The following is a 20,532-nucleotide window of genomic DNA, read 5'->3' as shown; positions in this document are numbered from 1 at the left end:
AATTTAAATAATAAAAGAGCAAATATATCTTATCTCTCTCCTCTTAAAGTAAAATATAATAACTTAATTAAACATAGTTTTCTATTATACTTTAAAATTTCCATCAATATTTATTTATATGTTAATATCTAATAAGTATTATTTTAAAAACAATCTACATTCAGAGATTTATTTAAGGTTATAAATACGGATTCAGTGCTAATTGTCGTTTTAAACCGTGGAAAATATGCGTAAAATATATTGTAAAATTACTCAATAAGGTATATTTATAAATTGAAGTATATAGAAATGAAAATATAGTTATCGGAATCATTAAAATGGATTATGAATTTATCTATATTCATTAAAAGCAATATAAATGTATATAATTTGCATAGAAAATAGAAAAATGGAACTTTGTAAATGTTATAATTTTAGAAAAAACTATATTATAAGAAACAAGTATATAAATATATATTTATATACTTTTAAAAATTATACTAATAATAGATTTATTAAAGCATGAGAAAAAAAATTGTATTTTTCTATATTGAGACACAAATATAAGAGGGAATATTTTAAATTCATTACTAAACTACTTAAATTTTTATAATAAAATTATAATGGATGTTACTAATAATCATAAATTTAAGCATAAATTATATTATACATCTGACCAAAATGTATTAAATGTCTCCAATTTAAGGCAGATTATTAGTTATCAAAAACAGGAATAGACCGTTTCTTTAGTAATAATATTATTCTATATTAATTTAATTATTGGAAAACTTATAATATATTTAACTACAGACCGTTGTTATATATAGGGCTAAAGTATTTGCGTCGTATATTTGGTGCAGTTTATATAAAATAGCATGATTCTACTCAATTTATAAATCAAAAATAAAATTCCATTATAATGAATAAAGAAGTGGTACATACATTTTTTAATATTAATAATAATTATTATCTTTACATTTTTTGATATTGTATTATATATATCATTAAACTTTATTTTAATAAAATTTTCAATAATACACATTTTTATTAATTGTTTTTAAATGATTTCTTAGTGTGAAAAGTTCAAGACTGTAACGACGAATTTAGAATATGATTCGAATACTAAAAATTATAAATTTAAAGATAATACAGATTTCAAAGAGTACTGTACTGATGACAATTGTGATAATGATCTCGATAATATTAGTGCTGGATGTTTATTTTTGTTTAATGAAATCTTTGGGAATTCTACCTCGTTTAGTTTTATTGCAAAAGGAAACACCAATATTGTTGAATACATTATGATATGGTTAAGTTATATGTTAAACTTTAAGAAAATTGAAGAAAATGACACTATAAAGAATTTTTATGAAGCATATATAAATAGTGATAATAGGTATATTACGGATATAAATAATGTTAGTGGCTATAAGAACTATAAGGATCTTATAGATAAAAAAGAAGATTTGATGAGTATTTATGTTAAAGATATGTCTAAATTTTATTATGTATTTACATTATTATGTATGATGTATGTTGAATTTGATGAAGAAAGGCCAAATTGCTATAAATTTTCGGAAATAGCTAATGATTTTGCTAAAAAATATGATGAACTTAATGAAAATTATAATAATGGTAAAGATAGTCCCTATAATAAATTATTATCTACATTATCAAATGATTATAATAATTTTAAAAATAAATGTAATGATCCTGAATTTAGCAACTTTCCATCACTTCCAACATATTCACGAAGATTAGTAATAAAAAACACACTTATTTCAATTGGATTTATATTTATTGCCGTATCAATTTTCTTGGGAATTGCATATAAGGTAAATAATAAGTCAATTAAACAATATGTTCAGCACTGGTTAATTTGTGAATATAAATAAATTATACATTTTTTTAAATTTTTATATTAGTATTCGTTATTTGGATTTCGGAAACGATTTCAAAAGCAATGTTTAAGAGAAAGAATAAAAAATATAAAGAAGAAACTGATCATTAATAAATTATTCTGAATATGAAGATTGATGTATTTTAAGAAACTGTCTATTTGGAAATAATTTTTGTATAATTTTTATATAGTTTTTATGTTGTGGAGCCCATATTGGGGTTAGGGCTAAGTATTATATCTCATTTAATTTTTTATAATTTAAACACTAATTAAATATATGTATCATCCCGTATGTTTAATTTCGAGATGAAATTAAAAATATGTACTCCCAAAGGAGCATTACCATTAATATGAAAAAGGCTACATCACATTTGTTCATAAGTTATAATATATATAATTAAGTGTTAATATATATTTAATATGATTAAAATAAATTGTCTATATTGTATATATTAATTCATATTATGATATATCATAATTGCCTATATAAAAGTTAATATGTGGTTATATTGAATTATGCATATCATAATATGTTTCTTTATTTAATGAAAATTTTATTTAGTAAAACGTATTATTTGTGACATATTGATTTTAATTTAAATAATATTATCCAATTGAACTGTATAATAATTTTATATATTAGAGTATAATTATAATTCGATTAATTTGGAACAATTACCTACAATACAATATACCTTCATATTAATGATTATATTTTTAATGTTAATTAATCACATTACTAATGTATAATAGATAATCATAAAATATAGATTCATAAATATCGATCGAGAATCGACAATATAACATAGTCTATAAATTATTGTTATGCTTCTAACATTTTTTGAAGTTGTAATTGTATTAATAGAAGTTGCTTCATACGCTTTAATTTATTTATCATAAAGGTATAATAGTAGATTAATCACTATTAATTTTTAAATTTCGAGGTATAAATATATTATATTTTAAAATAGTTAAAAGACAAAATATAAGTATATTAATAAAATTTCGAATTATATTTTGTTATAATACTTTAAACAATTTGGTATATAAAATTAGCGTTATCATTATATGCTTATAAATATAAACTAGTAAAATGGTATACTAATAACTAATATTGAAATATTGTTTTATTGTGGAAACTTCATATAATTAAATATTAATTTTATCGAAAAGACACATAACAATACATTATAAAGGTATCAATGCTATATATATGTTAATGATTCAATTTGAATTTGTAGTTTTATATTATAAAAATATGAATCAATGGTGAAAGGGTTAAAGACTCAATTCGTGTTAAATGTTATTTTATTATTCCATATTAACGCATATTATATTGTCGTTGTTTTACCATAGAATTCATAAAATATAGAATTTTTAATAAATTATTTGAACGATATACATTAACTATAACAGTAAAATATATAAGATAAAATTATGTATAATATTTAGCAAATGTTTATATAAATATATATATTAAAGGCTAGTATATCTTATCTCTCTCCTATTAAAGGGTAAAATAATAACCTAATCAAACATAGTTTTCTATTATACTTTAAAATTAGCATCAATACTTATTTATATGTTAATATTTAATTTCTACTAAGTATGATTTTAAAAACAATATGAACTTAAAGACTTATTTAAGCTTATAAATACGGGTTCAGTGCTAATTGTCGTTTTAAACCGTGGAAATTATGCGTAAAATATATTATAAAATTATCCAATAAGGTATATTGGAATAAAAATAAAGTTATCGGACTCATTCAAATTATTTTTTAATTTATCTACATTCATTAAAAACAATATAAATTTATGTATTTTGCATAGAAATGGAACAATTCAAGTTATTTTGTAAGTGTTATTTTAGAAAAGACTGTATTATATATTATAAGAAACAAGTATATAAGTATTTAGTCTATCTTATTAAATAATTATTTATATACTTTAAGGATTGTAATAATAACTTTCTTAATTTTTTATATTTGTGTACTATTTGAGTTTTATGACGTCATTTATCTTCGATATTAAAGCATATGTATATATTTTTTAAATTCATTATAAAAGTATATTAATTTTTATAATAAAGTTATACCAAATGTTATTAAGAATAGTATTTTTTGTATAAAATGCATCATATATACATATGGCAAAAGTGTATAAGCAACTCTCTATTTAAGATAATTTAGCTAAATGTCATAAAATAAGTATAATATAATTTTAGTAATACTAATGTATTATTATTTTACATGAAGTTAAAATTAAGAATAATATGCCTAACGAAAGATAATTGCTATGTAAAGAGATTAAGTAAATATATCATATATTTTATACAATATATATAAATAACGTCACCCCGAATAATCTCCAAATTATAACAGAATTTCATTATAATGAATTCTAAAGTGGTATATATCCTTTTTCTTATATTATTCGTATGTTGTATTACTATAAATTATATTAATTTTAATTATAGTACCATTTATGTTAATACATTTTTTGTTTAATTCGTAAAATATATTCGTAGTGTGAATCAATTAATACGATCGATAAGTATTTTGATGATGATTCGAAAAACCCGGGTGAATATAATTTTATGGAATTATTAAATAAATTTTCCTTTGATTGTAACTATAGTAGTGATGAAGAAAAGATTATCTCTGGTTTTATAATGTTACTAAATATGATTGGTGAGGAATATATAGATAGTGATAAACTTGTTGAATACGCTATTTTATGGTTAAGTTATAAACTAAATCAAAAAAAAGAAAATGGAACGATCATATTAAATGATTTTCTTACTGAACATATAATAACAAATAGTTGCTATATTAAGCATATAGATGGTGATAGTGATAGTGATAATAATATTAAAAAGGGTGTTATAGAAAAAAAAATAAGATCGATGGATATTGATATTAAAGATATATCTAATTTTTATGATGCATTTAAATCATTATGTAACATGTATAGTGAAGTTGATATAGACAACTACCAATGCAAGACATGTTTAGAAAATGCTGGAGAATTGTTTGAAAAATATGAAAAACTTAAAAATGCTTTAGATATTAATAAAGGAAGTTCTTATTATAAACTATTGTCTAGTTTATCAAAAGATTATAAAGAATTTGAAAATAATTATAAAACTTTTAGGTGTGAAAATAGCTTACTACTTGTAGCTTGTCCACGAAGTTCAGTAACAAAAAATATACTAATTACAATTGGAATTATATTTGTTGCAGCATCAATTTTATTGGGAGTTTCTTATAAGGTAAATAATAAGGAATTTAAAAATTATTTTCATTAAATATATGCAAAGGTTATCAAAAAACATATTTTATTAACATTTTATATTAGTATTCGTTATTTGGATTTCGGAAACGATCTAAAAAACAACAAATAAGAGAAAAACTAAAAAAATAAAGAAGAAACTGATCATTAATATATTATTCTAAGAGTACTGATTATTCCAGGAATAGTAATAAAGGTTGATATATTTTAAGAAATTGTCTATTTCGAAGTAATTTTTGCATAATTTTTATATAGTTTTTATGTTGTGGTACCCATATTGGGGTTAGGGCTAAGTATTATATTGCATCTAATTTTTTATAATTTGAAAACTAATTAAATATATGTATCATTCCGTATGTGTTAATCACAAGATGATGTTCAAAATATGTACCACCCCAATGGGTACTGCCATTAATATGAAAAGGGCCATATCACATATTTTCATAAGTTATAATATATATAATTGAGTGTTAATATATATTTAATATGATTAAAGTAAAATAACTATATTACATATATTAATTCGTATTATAATATATCATAATTGCCTATATAAAAGTTAATATTTTGTTATATTGAATTATGCATATCATAATATGTTTCTTTATTTTATTTAGTAAAACTTATTATTTGTGACATATTTATTTTGATAACCGAACAGTATAATAATATTATATATCATAGTATAAATTATAATTCAATTCTTTTAGAACAATTACCTACATTATAATATACCTTCATATTAATGATTATATTTTTAATGTTAATTAATCGCATTACTAATGTATAATAGATAATCATAAAATATAGATTCATAAATATCGATCGAGAATCGACAATATAACATAATCTATAAATTATTGTTATGCTTCTAACATTTTTTGAAGTTTTAATTGTAGTTACTATTATCTTTTGGTATTTCCTTTCATTTGTATTAATAGAAGTTGATTTATACGGTTTAATTTATTTATCATAAAGGCATAATAGTAGATTAATCACTATTAACTTTTAAATTTTGAGGTATAAATATATTATATTTTAAAATAGTTAAAAAATAAAATATAAGTATATAATAAAATTTAATATTATAGATATGCTGCATTATTATATGCCTATACATATAATCTAGAAATTACAAATAGTTAATATTAAAATATTGTTTTATTGTGAAACCTTCATATAATTAAATATTAATTTTATCGAAAAGACATAATAATACATTATATATTTGTTAATGATTCAATTTGGAATTTCTAGTTTTATATTCTAAAAATATGGATTAATGGAAAAATTGTTAAATACTTAATTAATATTAAATATCATTTTATTATTCAATATTAACGCGTATTATATTATTATTGTTTTTTGTAGAATTAATAAAATATAGAATTTTTAATAAATTTTTTGAATGTATAACATTGATAACTATACAATAAAATGTATAAGATAAAATGAATTATGTAGAACATTTAATGAATATTTATCTAAATTTATATATTAAAATAGCAATATATCTTATCTCTCTCCTCTTAAAGGCAATATAACAACCTAATTAAACATCGTTTTCTATTATACTTTAAAATTTGCATCAATAATTATTTATTTGTTAATATTTACTAAGCATTATTTTAAAAATAATATGCATTCAAAGACTTATTTAAGCTTATAAATACGGGTTCAGTGCAAATTCTTTTAAAGAATGGAAAATATGGCAAAATATATTATAAAATTACCCAATAAGGTATATTGGAATAAAAATAAAGTTATTGTTTTTATCAAAATGAATTTTGAATTTATCTACATTCATTAAAAACAATATAAACTTGTTTAATTTGCATAGAAAATGTAGCATGTAACTTAATTCGAAAATACTTTAATTTTAATAAAGCATTGTATATAGTATTAGAAGCAAATATATAAAAGTTTAATATATTTAAAAAAATGACTATTTATATATTTTAAGGATTATAGTAATAATATAATTTTTATTTTTTTAGATTTATGCAGCATTTAATTTTTTGAAGGACAATGATCAAAACATAAGATATAAATATATTCCTTTTCTATGTTCAAAAATACTTTAAATTAATTATAAAAGTATATCCATTTTTATAATAAAGATATACCAGATGTTTGTAAGAATATAATTTTTTGTATAAAATTCATTACATATATATTTAATAAAAATTGTATTAAGCAACTCTCTATTTAAGGTAACTTAGCTAATTAGCATATACAAAAATAGACCGTTTCTTTAGTAATAATATTATTCTATATTAATTTAATTATTGAAAAACTTATAATATATTTAACTACAGACAACTGTTATATATAGGGTTAAAGTATTTATGTCACATATTGGGGGCAGTGTATATAAAACAACATGATTATACTCAATTTACAAATCAAAAATAATATCCCATTATAATGGATGCCGAAGTGGTATATGCATTTTTTAATAATAATAGTTTCCTTTACATTTTTTTATATTGTATTACATATAAATATCATTAAACTTTATTTTAATAAAATTTTCAATAATACACGTTTTTATTAATTGTTTTTAAATGTTTTCTTAGTGTAAAAGGTTCGAGAATGTAAGGAAATGGATTTCCGATGAATTGATTGATGGAAATTATCAATTTAATGATAATAATTCTTTAAATAATAAGTGTAATAATGATAATTATTCAGATAATTATTGTAATAATGATGATTTTTCAGATTTTGTATGTAATAATATTTCTTTAAGTGATTTGAATAAAATAAGTGCTGGATGTTTATATTTGTTGGATGAATTCATTAAGGATTGTGGTATGGTTCCCCCTCCTGCAAGAAATAACATTAATATTGTTGATTACATTTTGATATGGTTAAGTTATATGTTAAACCTAAAGGAAAGTGAAAAAGACAATACAACATGTTTTTATAGTACATGCATATATGATTGTGATAAGTATAATACGGAAATAAATAAATTAACTGATTATAAGAGTTATAAGGGTCTTATAGATACAAAAATCGATGTGTTGAATATGGATAGTAAAATTGTATCTAAATTTTATAAAGCATTTAAATTATTATGTGAAATGTATACTGAATTTGATGAAAAAAAGAATGATTGCACAAAATGTTTGGGAAAATCTGAAGAATTTGTTAAAATATATAAAGAACTTAATGATCCTGATAATACTAACTATGAAGGCTATTGTCAAGCATGGTCTACATTATCAAATGATTATAAGAATTTAAAAAATAAATATAAAAATTATGATTTCCTTCCAGAGATAGATACAACACAAAGTGATGCAAAATGTTCTGAACAAACTTCTAAAAAAACTGATGTAGCAGGATATGAACAATTTTCTGAAGATACATCATCAAGTTCGTCGATAGCAAGCAAATTAATTCCGGTTTTATTGATATTTCCTGCAATACCAATTTTCTTGGGAATTGCTTATAAGGTAAATAATAAGGAATTAAAAAATATTACATTTAAATATTATTTTCATTAAATATATGCAAACATTAACAAAAAATCATACACTTCTTAACGTTTTATATTAGTATTCGTTATTTGGATTTCGGAAACGATTTCAAAAACAAAAATTAAGAGAAAAGCTAAAAAATGTAAAGAAGAGAATGAATCATTAATAAATTATTCTGAATATGACGATTGATTTATTTTAAGAAACTGTCTATTTCGAAGTAATTTTTGATCATAGTTTTTATATTGTTTTTATGTTGTAGGTCAGAGTTGTGTTTGCGGAACCCATATTTGGGTTAGGATTAAGTATTATATTGTATTAATTTTTTATAATTTGAACACTAATTAAATATATGTACCATCCCATATTTTAATCACGAGATGAATTTTAAATATGCAACCAAGGAGGGGTATAAGCTAATATGAATGGGGTTGTATAACATTTTTTCATAATTTCTAATATATATAATTTAGTGTTCATATCGATTTAATATGATTAAAAAAAAATGTCTATATTGCATATATTAATTCATATTATGATATATCATAATTATTTATTATATAAAGCTTGTTAATCATAATTATATTGAATTATGCATAACATAATATGTTTCTTTGTTTGATAAAACATTTTATTTAGCAAAAATTATTTGTATCATTTTTTTTTAATTTAAATTATATTTTGATAAACAAACTGTATAATAATATTATATATCAGAGTATAAATTATAATTAGATTCATTTGGAAAAATTATCTACATTATAATATACCTTCATGTTAATGGAAATACTTTTATTGTTAATTAAACATATTACCAATATATAATAGGTAGTCAAAATATAGATTTATAAAATATCGATCGAGGTCCGACAACACAACGATATCTATAAAAGATTTTTTATGTATCTAACATTTTTAGTAATACAATAAAAATATACATATTAATAACTACATTATAGATATAGACATACTATCATTTTAACTTTCGATTATATATAGTTTCATTTTATGCTAAAGCTTTAAATTCAAATTATAGAAATAGTTCTGTATACATTAATTTATTTACTATAAAGGTATAACATTAGATTAATCGCTATTAATTTTTAAGTTTTATAGTTTTATGGTATAAATAAATTATATTTTAAAATAGTTAAAAAATAAAATATAAATATATTAATAAAATTTAATATCATATTTTATTCTAATAATTATAAATAATATCATAGATATAATGCGTTATTATTATATACTTATACATATAAACTAGTAAAATGCTATACCAATAAATAATACTGAAATATGTTAAATTTAGGAAGCATATACATTTATATGTTAATGAAAAGTATATATAAAAAGTATGTAATAATTAATTTAATTTGAATTAATAATATTTTTATTAGGTTATTATATATATAAAATTCACAAATATATTGTTATTGCTAAATAATATATGTTATAAAATACTTGATTTAAAAACTATGAAACGAGGAAATATTATACATTGATTTAAAGTATTTTATTAAGCGTATTAATTATTTCGTTGTACTATACAGTGATATAGCAGTAACAATAATAATAGTAATAACAATAGATAAAGTATTAAATACGAACAAATCATTAAATTCATTTGATTTGAATACGTTGATATATATTAATTATATATATTATTAAAGGTATGATAAAATTAAAATTTTATGCACAAAATATCAAATGAAATATTATAACACTTATTTAAGTAATATTTAATGCTATAATATTAGAATTAACAATACCAAGAAAAATAATATTAATAATTTTATAGTTTTTCATCATAGAAGTAAATATAGTTTATTATAAAACATGCAGTAAAATATTATTTATTAAAATATAAAAGAAACTATATATTTAGAAAAATAATAATTCTAAGTTATTTTTAATGTATACATGAATTGAAAGTTTTAAAGCTAGAAAATATAATTAAGGTAGAATAAGTAAATCTTATATGGCTACATCCTTGTCTTAAAAAATCATACTTCCCTTATCTCTCCTCTCAAAGTGCAATATACCAACCTAATACACATAATTTTCTATTATACTTAAAAATGTTCATCAATAGGTATTTATGTGTTATATATTTAATATTTACTAAGTATTATTTTAAAAACAATATGCATTAAAAGTCTTATTTAAGCATATAAATACGGTTACAGTGTTAATTGTCGTTTTAAACCGTGAGAAAGATGTGCAAAATATATTATAAAATTATCTAATAAAGTATATTTCTAAATTTAATTATATAAGAATAAAAATAAAGTTATTGAAAATGTTAAAATATAATTGGACGCATATATATTAAATAAAAATAATATTAGAATTATGTATATGCAATTAAAAAAGGGAACAATGCAACTTAATTCGAAAATAATATAATTTTAGAAAAAAACAGTATTATATATTATAAGAAAAAATTATATAAAAATTTAATATATTTAAAAAATGATTATTTATATACTTTTAATGATTATAGTAATAATAGAACTTTTTATTTTTTAGATATATACAATATTTAAGTTTTAGAAGGACAATCATTAAAACATAAGATATAAATATATTCCTTTCCTATATTCAAACATACTTTAAATTGTTTATAAAGGTATATCCATTTTTATAATAAATGTATACCAAATTTTAATAAAAATATCATTTTTGTATAAAATGCATCATATCTATATTTAATCAAAATTTTATTAAACCCTCTATTTAAGGTAATTTAGATAATTATCATAAAAAGGAATATAACGTTTCTTTAGTAATAATATTATTTTATTACTCTACATTAATTTAATTATTAAAAACTTATAATATATTTAACTATAGACAGTTGTTATATATAGGGCCAAAGTATTTGCGTCACATATTGGGGACATCGTATATGAAATAGCATGATTCTACTCAATTTACAAATATAAAATGAAATTTCATCACAATGGATAAGGACGTGGTATATGCATTTTTTAATAATAACAATTTCCTTTACATTTTTTGATATTGTATTATATATATCATTAAACTTTATTTTAATCAAATGTTCAATAATATTCATTTCTAATAAATGTTTTTAAATCTTTTCCTAGTGTGAAAAGTTCGAGAATGTATGGGATAAATTTCCCGATAAATTGACCAGTGATAATGAGTATGATTTTAAAAAAGAAAATTTCTTAGAAGGTTATTGTGATGATTATGAATGTAGTACTAATTACGGAAAACTTAATGCTGGATTTTTTTATTTGCTTAATCAATTCATTGGGAGTTCTGGGTCATTGTATAATGTGGAAAATAATATAAATGTTGTTGAATATATTATTCTATGGTTAAGTTATATGTTAAACCTAAAGAGTACTCAAGATGATACCATTACCAATCTAAATAATTTTTATATAGTAAATGTAAATAAACACGAAAAGTATAATAGTTTCATTGATCTTATAAATAATAAAAAAAAATTGATGAATATTTCTAGTGATAAAGTGTCTAAACTTTATAAGTTATTTAAAATTTTATGTGAAATGTATACTAAAATTGATTATGGCAATAAAACATGCAATAACTATTTGAAAGATGCTAATAAATTTGTTGATGAATATCAAAAACTCCTTAATGATAATGATACTGATAATGGAAACAATTTATACAATCAACTATTGTGTAGTTTATCAACTGATTATGATAATTTAAAAAGTAAATGTAGCGATAGTTCATCCTTTCGAGAGATAAAAACACCAACAAATTGTGTAAAAAGATCCAAACAAAGTTCTCAACTAATTTCTGCACAAAATTCTGAAGATATATCAAGTTCGTCAATAGGAAACAAATTGTTTACAGTTTTATCGATATTTGGTGCAATAGCATTTCTTTTAGGAATTTCTTATAAGGTAAATAATAAAGAAATTAAAAATTATTTTCATTATATGTATGCAAATGTTAACAGAAAAATTACACGTTTCTTAACATTTTATATTAGTATTCGTTATTTGGATTTCGGAAACGATTTCAAAAACAAAAATTAAGAGAAAAGCTAAAAAATATAAAGAAGAGAATGAATCATTAATATATGATTCGAAGAGTAATGATTATTTCAGGAATAATAATAATGATTGATATACGATAATAAACTGTCTATTGAGGAGTAATTTTTATATAATTTTTATGTTGTGGGTTAGGGTTAAAGTTGTGGTTCCCATATTCGGGTTAGAGCTAAGTATTATATCTTTACTTAATTTTGTATAATTTGAACACTAATTTAATATATGTACCATCCATGTATGTTTAATCTCAAGCTGAAGTCTAAATATGCAACAAAAAATGGGTACTGCCATTAATATGAAAAGGCCCCCATAGCATTTTTCTCATAAATTATAATATATACATTTGTGTGTTTATGCCGATTTAATATGATTAAAATTAAATGTCTATATTGACTATATATGAATTCATATTATGCTTTATCATAATTGCCTATTATATAAGTATTGATAACCCAGAGCTATATCGAATTACCCACATCATAATATACAATGTATTTCTTTATTTGGTGAAACATTTTATTTAGTAAAACTTATTGTTTATAGAGTATTTATTTTAATTTAAATCATGTTATCCAACTGAACTGTAATAATACATATTTATAAAATATCGATCGATATTCGATAATACAACGTTATCTATAAAAGATGTTTTATGCACCTAACATTTTTAATAATCAATAAAAATATGCATATTAGTAAAAAATTAAATTATAGATATATGTATACTATCCTTTTAATTTTCGATTATATATAGTTTTATTTTATGATAAAGTTTTAAATTCAAATAATAGAGTTATTAATATATACATTAATTTATTTACTATAAAGGTATACTATTGGATGAATCACTATTAATTTTGAACTTTATAGTTTTGAGGTATAAATAAATTATATTTTAAAATAGTTAAAAAATAAAATATATGTATATTAATAAATTTTTTATCATATTTTATTCTAATAATTATAAATAATATGATAGATAGAATAACGTTAATGTTATATATCTATACATATAAACTGGTAAAATATTATTCAATAACTAATACTGAAATATTGTTATATTGTGAAACCTTCATATAATTAAATACTGATATTAATTTTATAGAGAAGGCAAATAATAATACATTATAAGGGTATTAATGTTATGTTTTTGTTAAAGGTTCAATTTTGAATATGTGGTTTTATATTCAAAAAAAATAGATAAATAAAGAAACTGTTAAAGACTCAATTATGTTAAATATCATTTTATTATTCCATATTAACGCATATTATATTGTCGTTGTTTTACCATAGAATTCATAAAATATAGAATTTTTAATAAATTATTTGAACGATATACATTAACTATAACAGTAGAATATATAAGATAAAATTATGTATAATATTTAGCGAAATATATATATTAAAGAGCTAATATATCTTATCTCTCTCCTATTAAAGTGCAATATAAGAACCTAATTAAACATAGTTTTATATTATACTTTAAAATATCATCAGTAGGTACATATGTTTAATATTTACTAAGCATTATTTTAAAAATAATATGAATTCAAAGACTTATTTAAGCTTATAAGTACGGGCTCAGTGTTAATTGGTGTTTTAAAAAATGGAAATGATGACAAAATATATTATAAAATTACCCAATAAAGTATATTTCTAAAACGTAATGTGTAAGAATAAAAATAAAGTTATTGAAAATGTTAACTATAATTGGAATGGATATATATTAAATAAAAACAATATATATTTAAGTATATGCAATTAAAAAAGGGGGAAATACAATTTATTTTGAAAATACTATAATTTTAATAAAACATGGTATATAGTATTAGAAACAAGTATATACGTATTTAATATATTTAAAAAAATAACTATTTATATACTTTAAGGATTATAGTAATAATGGGTTTCTTAATTGTTTCGATTTTTGCAGTATATTAAAACAAAAGATATGATGTTGGTTATTTTCCATATTAAATCATGTGTATAAGAGATGTATTTTTAATTCGTTACATTGGTGCTTTAATTTTTATAATAATGGTCATATGAGTGTTATTAAGGATAACAATTTATGTAAAATTGTATCTATACACATCGTAAAACATGTATTAAACATCACCAAACCACGATAATTTATCTAACTACCGTAAAGTTATTATATTGTTCCATATTATCTTTAAATTAATATTAAAAATGATAATAACATGATCAATTACAGATAATTTTATATTATAGTTCAATTATTTTGTCATTTATTAAGCATAAAATATATAAAATATGATGTTACATAATCTACATATTATAAACAAAATAAAATTGCAATGGATAAAACCCTGGTATCTGCATTTTTTAATAAAATTTGCTTGTATTTGTTGATATTATATTGCCTATAAAATTCATCAACATATATTTTTATTATACTTTTTTAAATGTTTTCTTAGTGTGAACAGTTTGATATATTGAGAAACTATTTACCCGATGAATTAGAAAACCATACATCAGTCAATTTTAATAAAAATGAGAATATTAAGTATTACTGCTCTAATGGAGAATCAAAGGAAACAGAATGTAAGACAGATCTCGATCAAATTAAGGCTGGATGTTTATGGTTGTTTGAGCAATTGTTTGTGAAAAATGGAAAAAATATCAATAATGTTCAATACATTATCATATGGTTAAGTTATAAACTAAATCAAAAGACGTATGACGGAATCACGAATCTAAATGATTTTTACACTAATTGTATAAACAATAATACGCATTATACTGATTGTAAACAAAATGGTCAAGATTGTAGTGGTTCATTAAATAGTAATACAGGATATAACAATTATAAGGAAATCATAAATGGAAGAAAGAATTTGTTGAGTACTAATATTAAAAATATGTCTAAAATTTATGATGCATTTAAAGCATTATGTAACATGTATATTGAAATTGTTGGAAGCAACACAATATCTGATAAATCTATACAAAATGCTAACAAATTTGTTGAAAAATATAATGAACTTAATAACGATTCTGATAATGCTAAAGATGAAGTCTATTGTCAAGTATTGTCTACATTATCAAATGATTATAATAATTTAAAAGATTATTGTGATAGTAATAGCATTGATTGTAGAAATATTCCATTCTTTACATCGACAAAAACAGAAGAACACGGTGTGCAAAGTTCTGAAGAGATTTGTGATGATACACCAAGCTTCTCGATAGTAAAAAAATTAATTCTAGCTTTATTAATATTCAGTACAATATCAATCTTTTTGGGAATTTTTTTTAAGGTAAATAATAAGAAATTTAAAAATTATTTTCATTAAATATATGCAAACGTTAACAAAAAAATCGTACACTTCTTAACATTTTATATTAGTGTTCGTTATTTGTATTACGGAAAAGAGCTCAAAAACAATATTTAAGAGAAAAGGTAAAAAAATAAAGAAAATGGATCATTAATATATTATTCGAAGAGTATTGACTATTTCAGAAATAGTAACAATGATTGATATATTTAAGAAACTGCCTATTTGGAAGTAATTTTTGCATAATTTTTATATAGTTTTTATGTTCTCGAACTCATATTGGGGTTAGGGTTAAGTATTATATTGTATTTAATTTGAATAATTTTATAATATTTATTAGTTTAAGGAATTGTTTTAAAGGTTTAGGGTTATATTGAATTATATATATCATAAAATGGTCATGTTATGAATATTTTTATTTAACGAAACTGCTTATTTTCATTCTAAATTTATGTTATATTTTATTTTTTCTATGAATGTATATGAATTATTTTTAAAGGAAAGAATGTTTTAGTTGGTTTATTATAATATTCACATATATGTGTATAAAATATATTGGTATTATATGGTTTAAATAAGAACATAAAAAATTATTACATATAATGTAACATTTGTATTGAATCATCTGATCACTTCATTAATTTCATTACTATAAATAATATTAAAATCAAATATCACTTACAAATAAAGAATCGTTTAAATATATGGGATATCCCCCCAAATTTTAGCCTATAGATGATGTCCATGTTTGTAAACAAAAAAGGGTGATAAGTATTAAATGAAAGATATTCATAAGTTATAACAGTTTTATTTGTATTATTCAAAAAATTAATACATATAGATGCATTATAATATTAAAAGACAAAAAAATATATATAAACTTTTTCAAAACGGAAAAATATGTTTTATGACGGTAATTTAAAGCGGATATTATGCATGGAAATAAATCTTCTAGTGTTATGGTGATGAAAAATATATGTTTATTTATGAAGTGAGAAATAATCTAAAGGTTTTCGACAATGCATTTTTATTAAATGGAACCATGTTCATCAACCTAAGAAAAAAAACATAAATGGATGAATATATAAAATGTTTAAATTTGTTGCAAATTATAAATATTTACACTTATTTAAAACCATATTTTTTTAACAATTGTTGAAATAAATTATTATTAAAATCTGTATACTGGTCATAGATTCGATATAGATGATATAAATATGGTCCTTTCTTTTTTCAACAATGTATCCAATTAAGTTAACAAACGCTTTTTTTATTTTTCCATTTCTAATATCATCTTCAGAATCAACTTCAGCTTGGAATAAATTTGCACTTTCTACTATTGTGTTTTCAAAATATTTTTTATTTTTACGGTTGTGATCAATTATATTTGCTGAAGCCATGACAACTATAGCTTTGTTTTCTGATATCTACAAAATTAATAAAAGTGTATTTGAATAATATGAGAATTTCGATTTACAACGAAATAGAAGAGGAAAGCTTTCCTTACTTTAAATTTTGCAGCTAAAGCATAAAAATATTTACGAAGAGACCACGGGTGTTTTTTGCAACGTTGTTGTATCATTACTAAATTTGGACTGTACACACGGACAATTTTTTCTAAAAAAAATATTATAAAATTGCATAGATATAATTAAAATATCATGATTTTGAAGATGTGGGAGAGAATAAATAGTAACAATAATATGTTAATTCGACTAATTATTTATGTTTTGTATACTTTTAACAGCGGAATTATTTAAATATAGGTCACTATCGGGATTCCATATTTTGTTTAATAGTTCATTATACTAATGGAAGCAAAGAGAAATATATAAATTATAATAATTTTTTAATTTCAATTTGGTTTATAACTTTTGATGTTGTTCGTTAATTGATACCTCATTCGGATCATCAACTGTATATTCAGCTTTTAGAATTTTTGTATGACCTCGATGTTTTTTTTTATAAAAAACTTTATTCTCAGAAGGAATTCCGCCACAAATTGTATAACCTTTACTTGTAGCATGATGTTCTAACTGTTTTAAAGCGTCATTCATAAATTTGCACGCTTTTATAGTTTCTTCGGTATCGATATATAACAGGTGCTTGTTTTTTTGATATATTTCTTTTGTATTATCATAGCTAAAAATGAACATATTTTTAATGTGTACAAAAATAAAGTTATTGTATTTATAACATTTTTGCAAAGATGTACACATTTAATATTTTCATAATGAAATATATAATATATATTGTAGTATTTTCTTACGTAGGATAACATTTTTTATTTTTTTTTGGTTTGTGTTTTGTAAATTTGTTTGATTTGTGTTTTTTATCTTTTTTTGGAATAAGCTCAGTTGCAAGGGTGTTCTTATTCACACATAGGGAGATTATTAAAAGAAATAAAACAATTTGAACAAAAAATATATTCATTTTTGAAGTTTACATACAAAATATTAAAATATACATTAGTATTTTTTTAATTAAAAATTAACTCGGAAAATTGGGGATGTGTAATTAAAATTGAAGCAAATAATTTTCTCCAATAAAATATAAAAACTATTATTTAAACGGTAAATGTGTTCTTTTATCAGATTCATAAGTTTAATATATTTTTAATATAAATAATTCAACCACAAAACGACATCAATAAAAGAATCTTTCATAAATAATGAATATCAAAAATAAATAACTTTAATTATATAATTGATATTTTTAAATGTAGCATTATGAATACACATATTTTATATTTTTATGATTGATCAAACTCAATTTAAAATTTACAAAACAGTTCATTACGAATGGAAATACACATATACTTATATTAATAAATAAAAGATCATAGTAATATTATATTAATTAATTTAGTATGAGAAATGCAGTTAATTCTCTATATTACTAATACTACTATAATAACAACATTTTTTACTTCATAATGATAAAATGTATATTATGGTAATTACACATTTGTGATTTTTTATCACTTTTAATACAAATTTTACTAAATAACACTTTTCTAGCAAAATTGTTAATTTTATAAAAATTATTTATTGGTATTAATATTGATGGCTATGTTTTTTGTAAATGAATACAAATTATAATTTTCCTTTTAATAACAAAACATAGTATTATAAAGTTAAAAAAGATACAAATAAAATATGAAGTAAAATATGAAATAAAATATGAAATAAAATAATGAAACATAAAGTTGTAAAGTCAAGAAATATATAATGTAATTAATTTGTTTTTTAATTATAATATTCTTAATGTCGAGGTGTTCATGTATTATGGGTCAAGGTTATGTTTATGATTGATGGTTGATTGTTTATGGTTCTGGGATATTGTAATCACATTTTTTATAATTAATTTTTTTATAATTAATTTTTTATAATTAAATATATGTATGATTGTGTATGTTTAATCTGGAGATGATGTGTAAATATTGAAGGAAAACAGGGGTAGTGTGATTAATATGAAATAGGTGATAATATATAGATTTAAAATGATTAAAATAATATATTAGATATATAAATATTGGTTATATATGACAATTGTCTATTATATAAAACTTGTTAATCAGGGGCTATATTGAATTATGGAGATTATAATATGCAATGCATTTTTGTTCGATGAAAAATTTTATTTAGTAAAAGTTATTTTGATTTAAATTATATTACGGGAATGTATGCTGTAATAATAGGATTATATGTGAGGGTGGGTATGAATTATAAGATGATTCATTTGTAACAATTGTCTACAATATAATATACCTTCATATTAATATGTGTGTTTTTAAGATTAATTAAACATATCACTAATATATAATAGGTAGTGATAAAGTATAGGTTGATATATATCGACAATATAACGTTGTTTATAGATATTATTATGCTTCTAACATTTTTTAAGTTTTAATTGTAGCTACTATTCTTTCGTATTAATAGAAGTTGCATTATATACGTTAATTTATTTATCATAAGGTATACTAACATATTAATCACTATTAATTTTTAAACTTTATATTTTGAGGTATATATAAATTGGGAATATATTATAAATAGTAAATTGAAAAAATATAAGTATATAATAAAATTTATGTTATAGTTCTGATAATTATAAATAATATGATATATAGAATATCGCTATTGTTCTAATATAGTAAAATATTATACCAATTACTAATATTGAAATATGCTAAATTTGGGAAACATATACAATTATATATTAATGCAAAGTATACAGCAAAAGTATGTAACAATTAATTTGAAATAATATTTTTATTAGGTTATTATATACATACAAATTCACAAATATATAATTTAAATATATTGTTATTGCGAAATAATATGTTCCAAAATAGTTAATTTAAAACAACAAAATACGGAAATATTCTACATTGATTTAAAGGATTATTATTGAGTGCACTAATTGTTCCGTTGTACTATGTAGTTACATAGCAGTGACAATAACAATAGTAATAACAATAGTAATAACAATAGATAAAGTAT

General features: G+C 20.5%; 6 protein-coding genes across 6 annotated transcripts; 5 read left to right on the top strand and 1 right to left on the bottom strand.

Moving 5' to 3' along the window:
- Positions 1 to 898: 898 nt before the first annotated feature.
- Positions 899 to 2,003, top strand: PY17X_0100045 (PIR protein; the record flags this gene model as incomplete). The annotated part of the gene is made up of 3 exons (XM_022956042.1): positions 899 to 913; positions 1,053 to 1,814; positions 1,905 to 2,003. 3 exons carry the CDS (start codon positions 899 to 901, stop codon positions 2,001 to 2,003), a joined length of 876 nt encoding a protein of 291 aa, XP_022810939.1.
- Positions 2,004 to 4,272: 2,269 nt separating this feature from the next.
- PY17X_0100041 (PIR protein) lies at positions 4,273 to 5,302 on the top strand (the record flags this gene model as incomplete). Its single annotated transcript, XM_034637738.1, has 3 exons — positions 4,273 to 4,287; positions 4,407 to 5,150; positions 5,237 to 5,302. 3 exons carry the CDS (start codon positions 4,273 to 4,275, stop codon positions 5,300 to 5,302), a joined length of 825 nt encoding a protein of 274 aa, XP_034493320.1.
- A 2,295-nt stretch (positions 5,303 to 7,597) lies between these two features.
- Positions 7,598 to 8,824, top strand: PY17X_0100037 (PIR protein; the record flags this gene model as incomplete). Its single annotated transcript, XM_022956034.1, has 3 exons — positions 7,598 to 7,612; positions 7,750 to 8,634; positions 8,738 to 8,824. 3 exons carry the CDS (start codon positions 7,598 to 7,600, stop codon positions 8,822 to 8,824), a joined length of 987 nt encoding a protein of 328 aa, XP_022810937.1.
- Positions 8,825 to 11,623: 2,799 nt separating this feature from the next.
- On the top strand, positions 11,624 to 12,745 carry PY17X_0100033 (PIR protein; the record flags this gene model as incomplete). The annotated part of the gene is made up of 3 exons (XM_034637727.1): positions 11,624 to 11,638; positions 11,772 to 12,569; positions 12,659 to 12,745. 3 exons carry the CDS (start codon positions 11,624 to 11,626, stop codon positions 12,743 to 12,745), a joined length of 900 nt encoding a protein of 299 aa, XP_034493319.1.
- A 2,298-nt stretch (positions 12,746 to 15,043) lies between these two features.
- On the top strand, positions 15,044 to 16,161 carry PY17X_0100029 (PIR protein; the record flags this gene model as incomplete). Its single annotated transcript, XM_034637711.1, has 3 exons — positions 15,044 to 15,058; positions 15,164 to 16,006; positions 16,096 to 16,161. 3 exons carry the CDS (start codon positions 15,044 to 15,046, stop codon positions 16,159 to 16,161), a joined length of 924 nt encoding a protein of 307 aa, XP_034493318.1.
- A 1,008-nt stretch (positions 16,162 to 17,169) lies between these two features.
- On the bottom strand, positions 17,170 to 18,457 carry PY17X_0100025 (fam-a protein; the record flags this gene model as incomplete). The annotated part of the gene is made up of 5 exons (XM_022956016.1): positions 17,170 to 17,451; positions 17,532 to 17,641; positions 17,763 to 17,832; positions 17,923 to 18,166; positions 18,294 to 18,457. 5 exons carry the CDS (start codon positions 18,455 to 18,457, stop codon positions 17,170 to 17,172), a joined length of 870 nt encoding a protein of 289 aa, XP_022810934.1.
- Positions 18,458 to 20,532: the final 2,075 nt, after the last annotated feature.

The sequence above is a fragment of the Plasmodium yoelii genome (genome assembly GCF_900002385.2).
Source record: "Plasmodium yoelii strain 17X genome assembly, chromosome: 1".
NCBI classification, from domain to species: Eukaryota; Apicomplexa; class Aconoidasida; order Haemosporida; family Plasmodiidae; genus Plasmodium; species Plasmodium yoelii.
The sequence above is the reverse complement of the archived record's forward strand: the minus strand, read 5'-3'. Positions and strand labels throughout refer to the sequence as shown.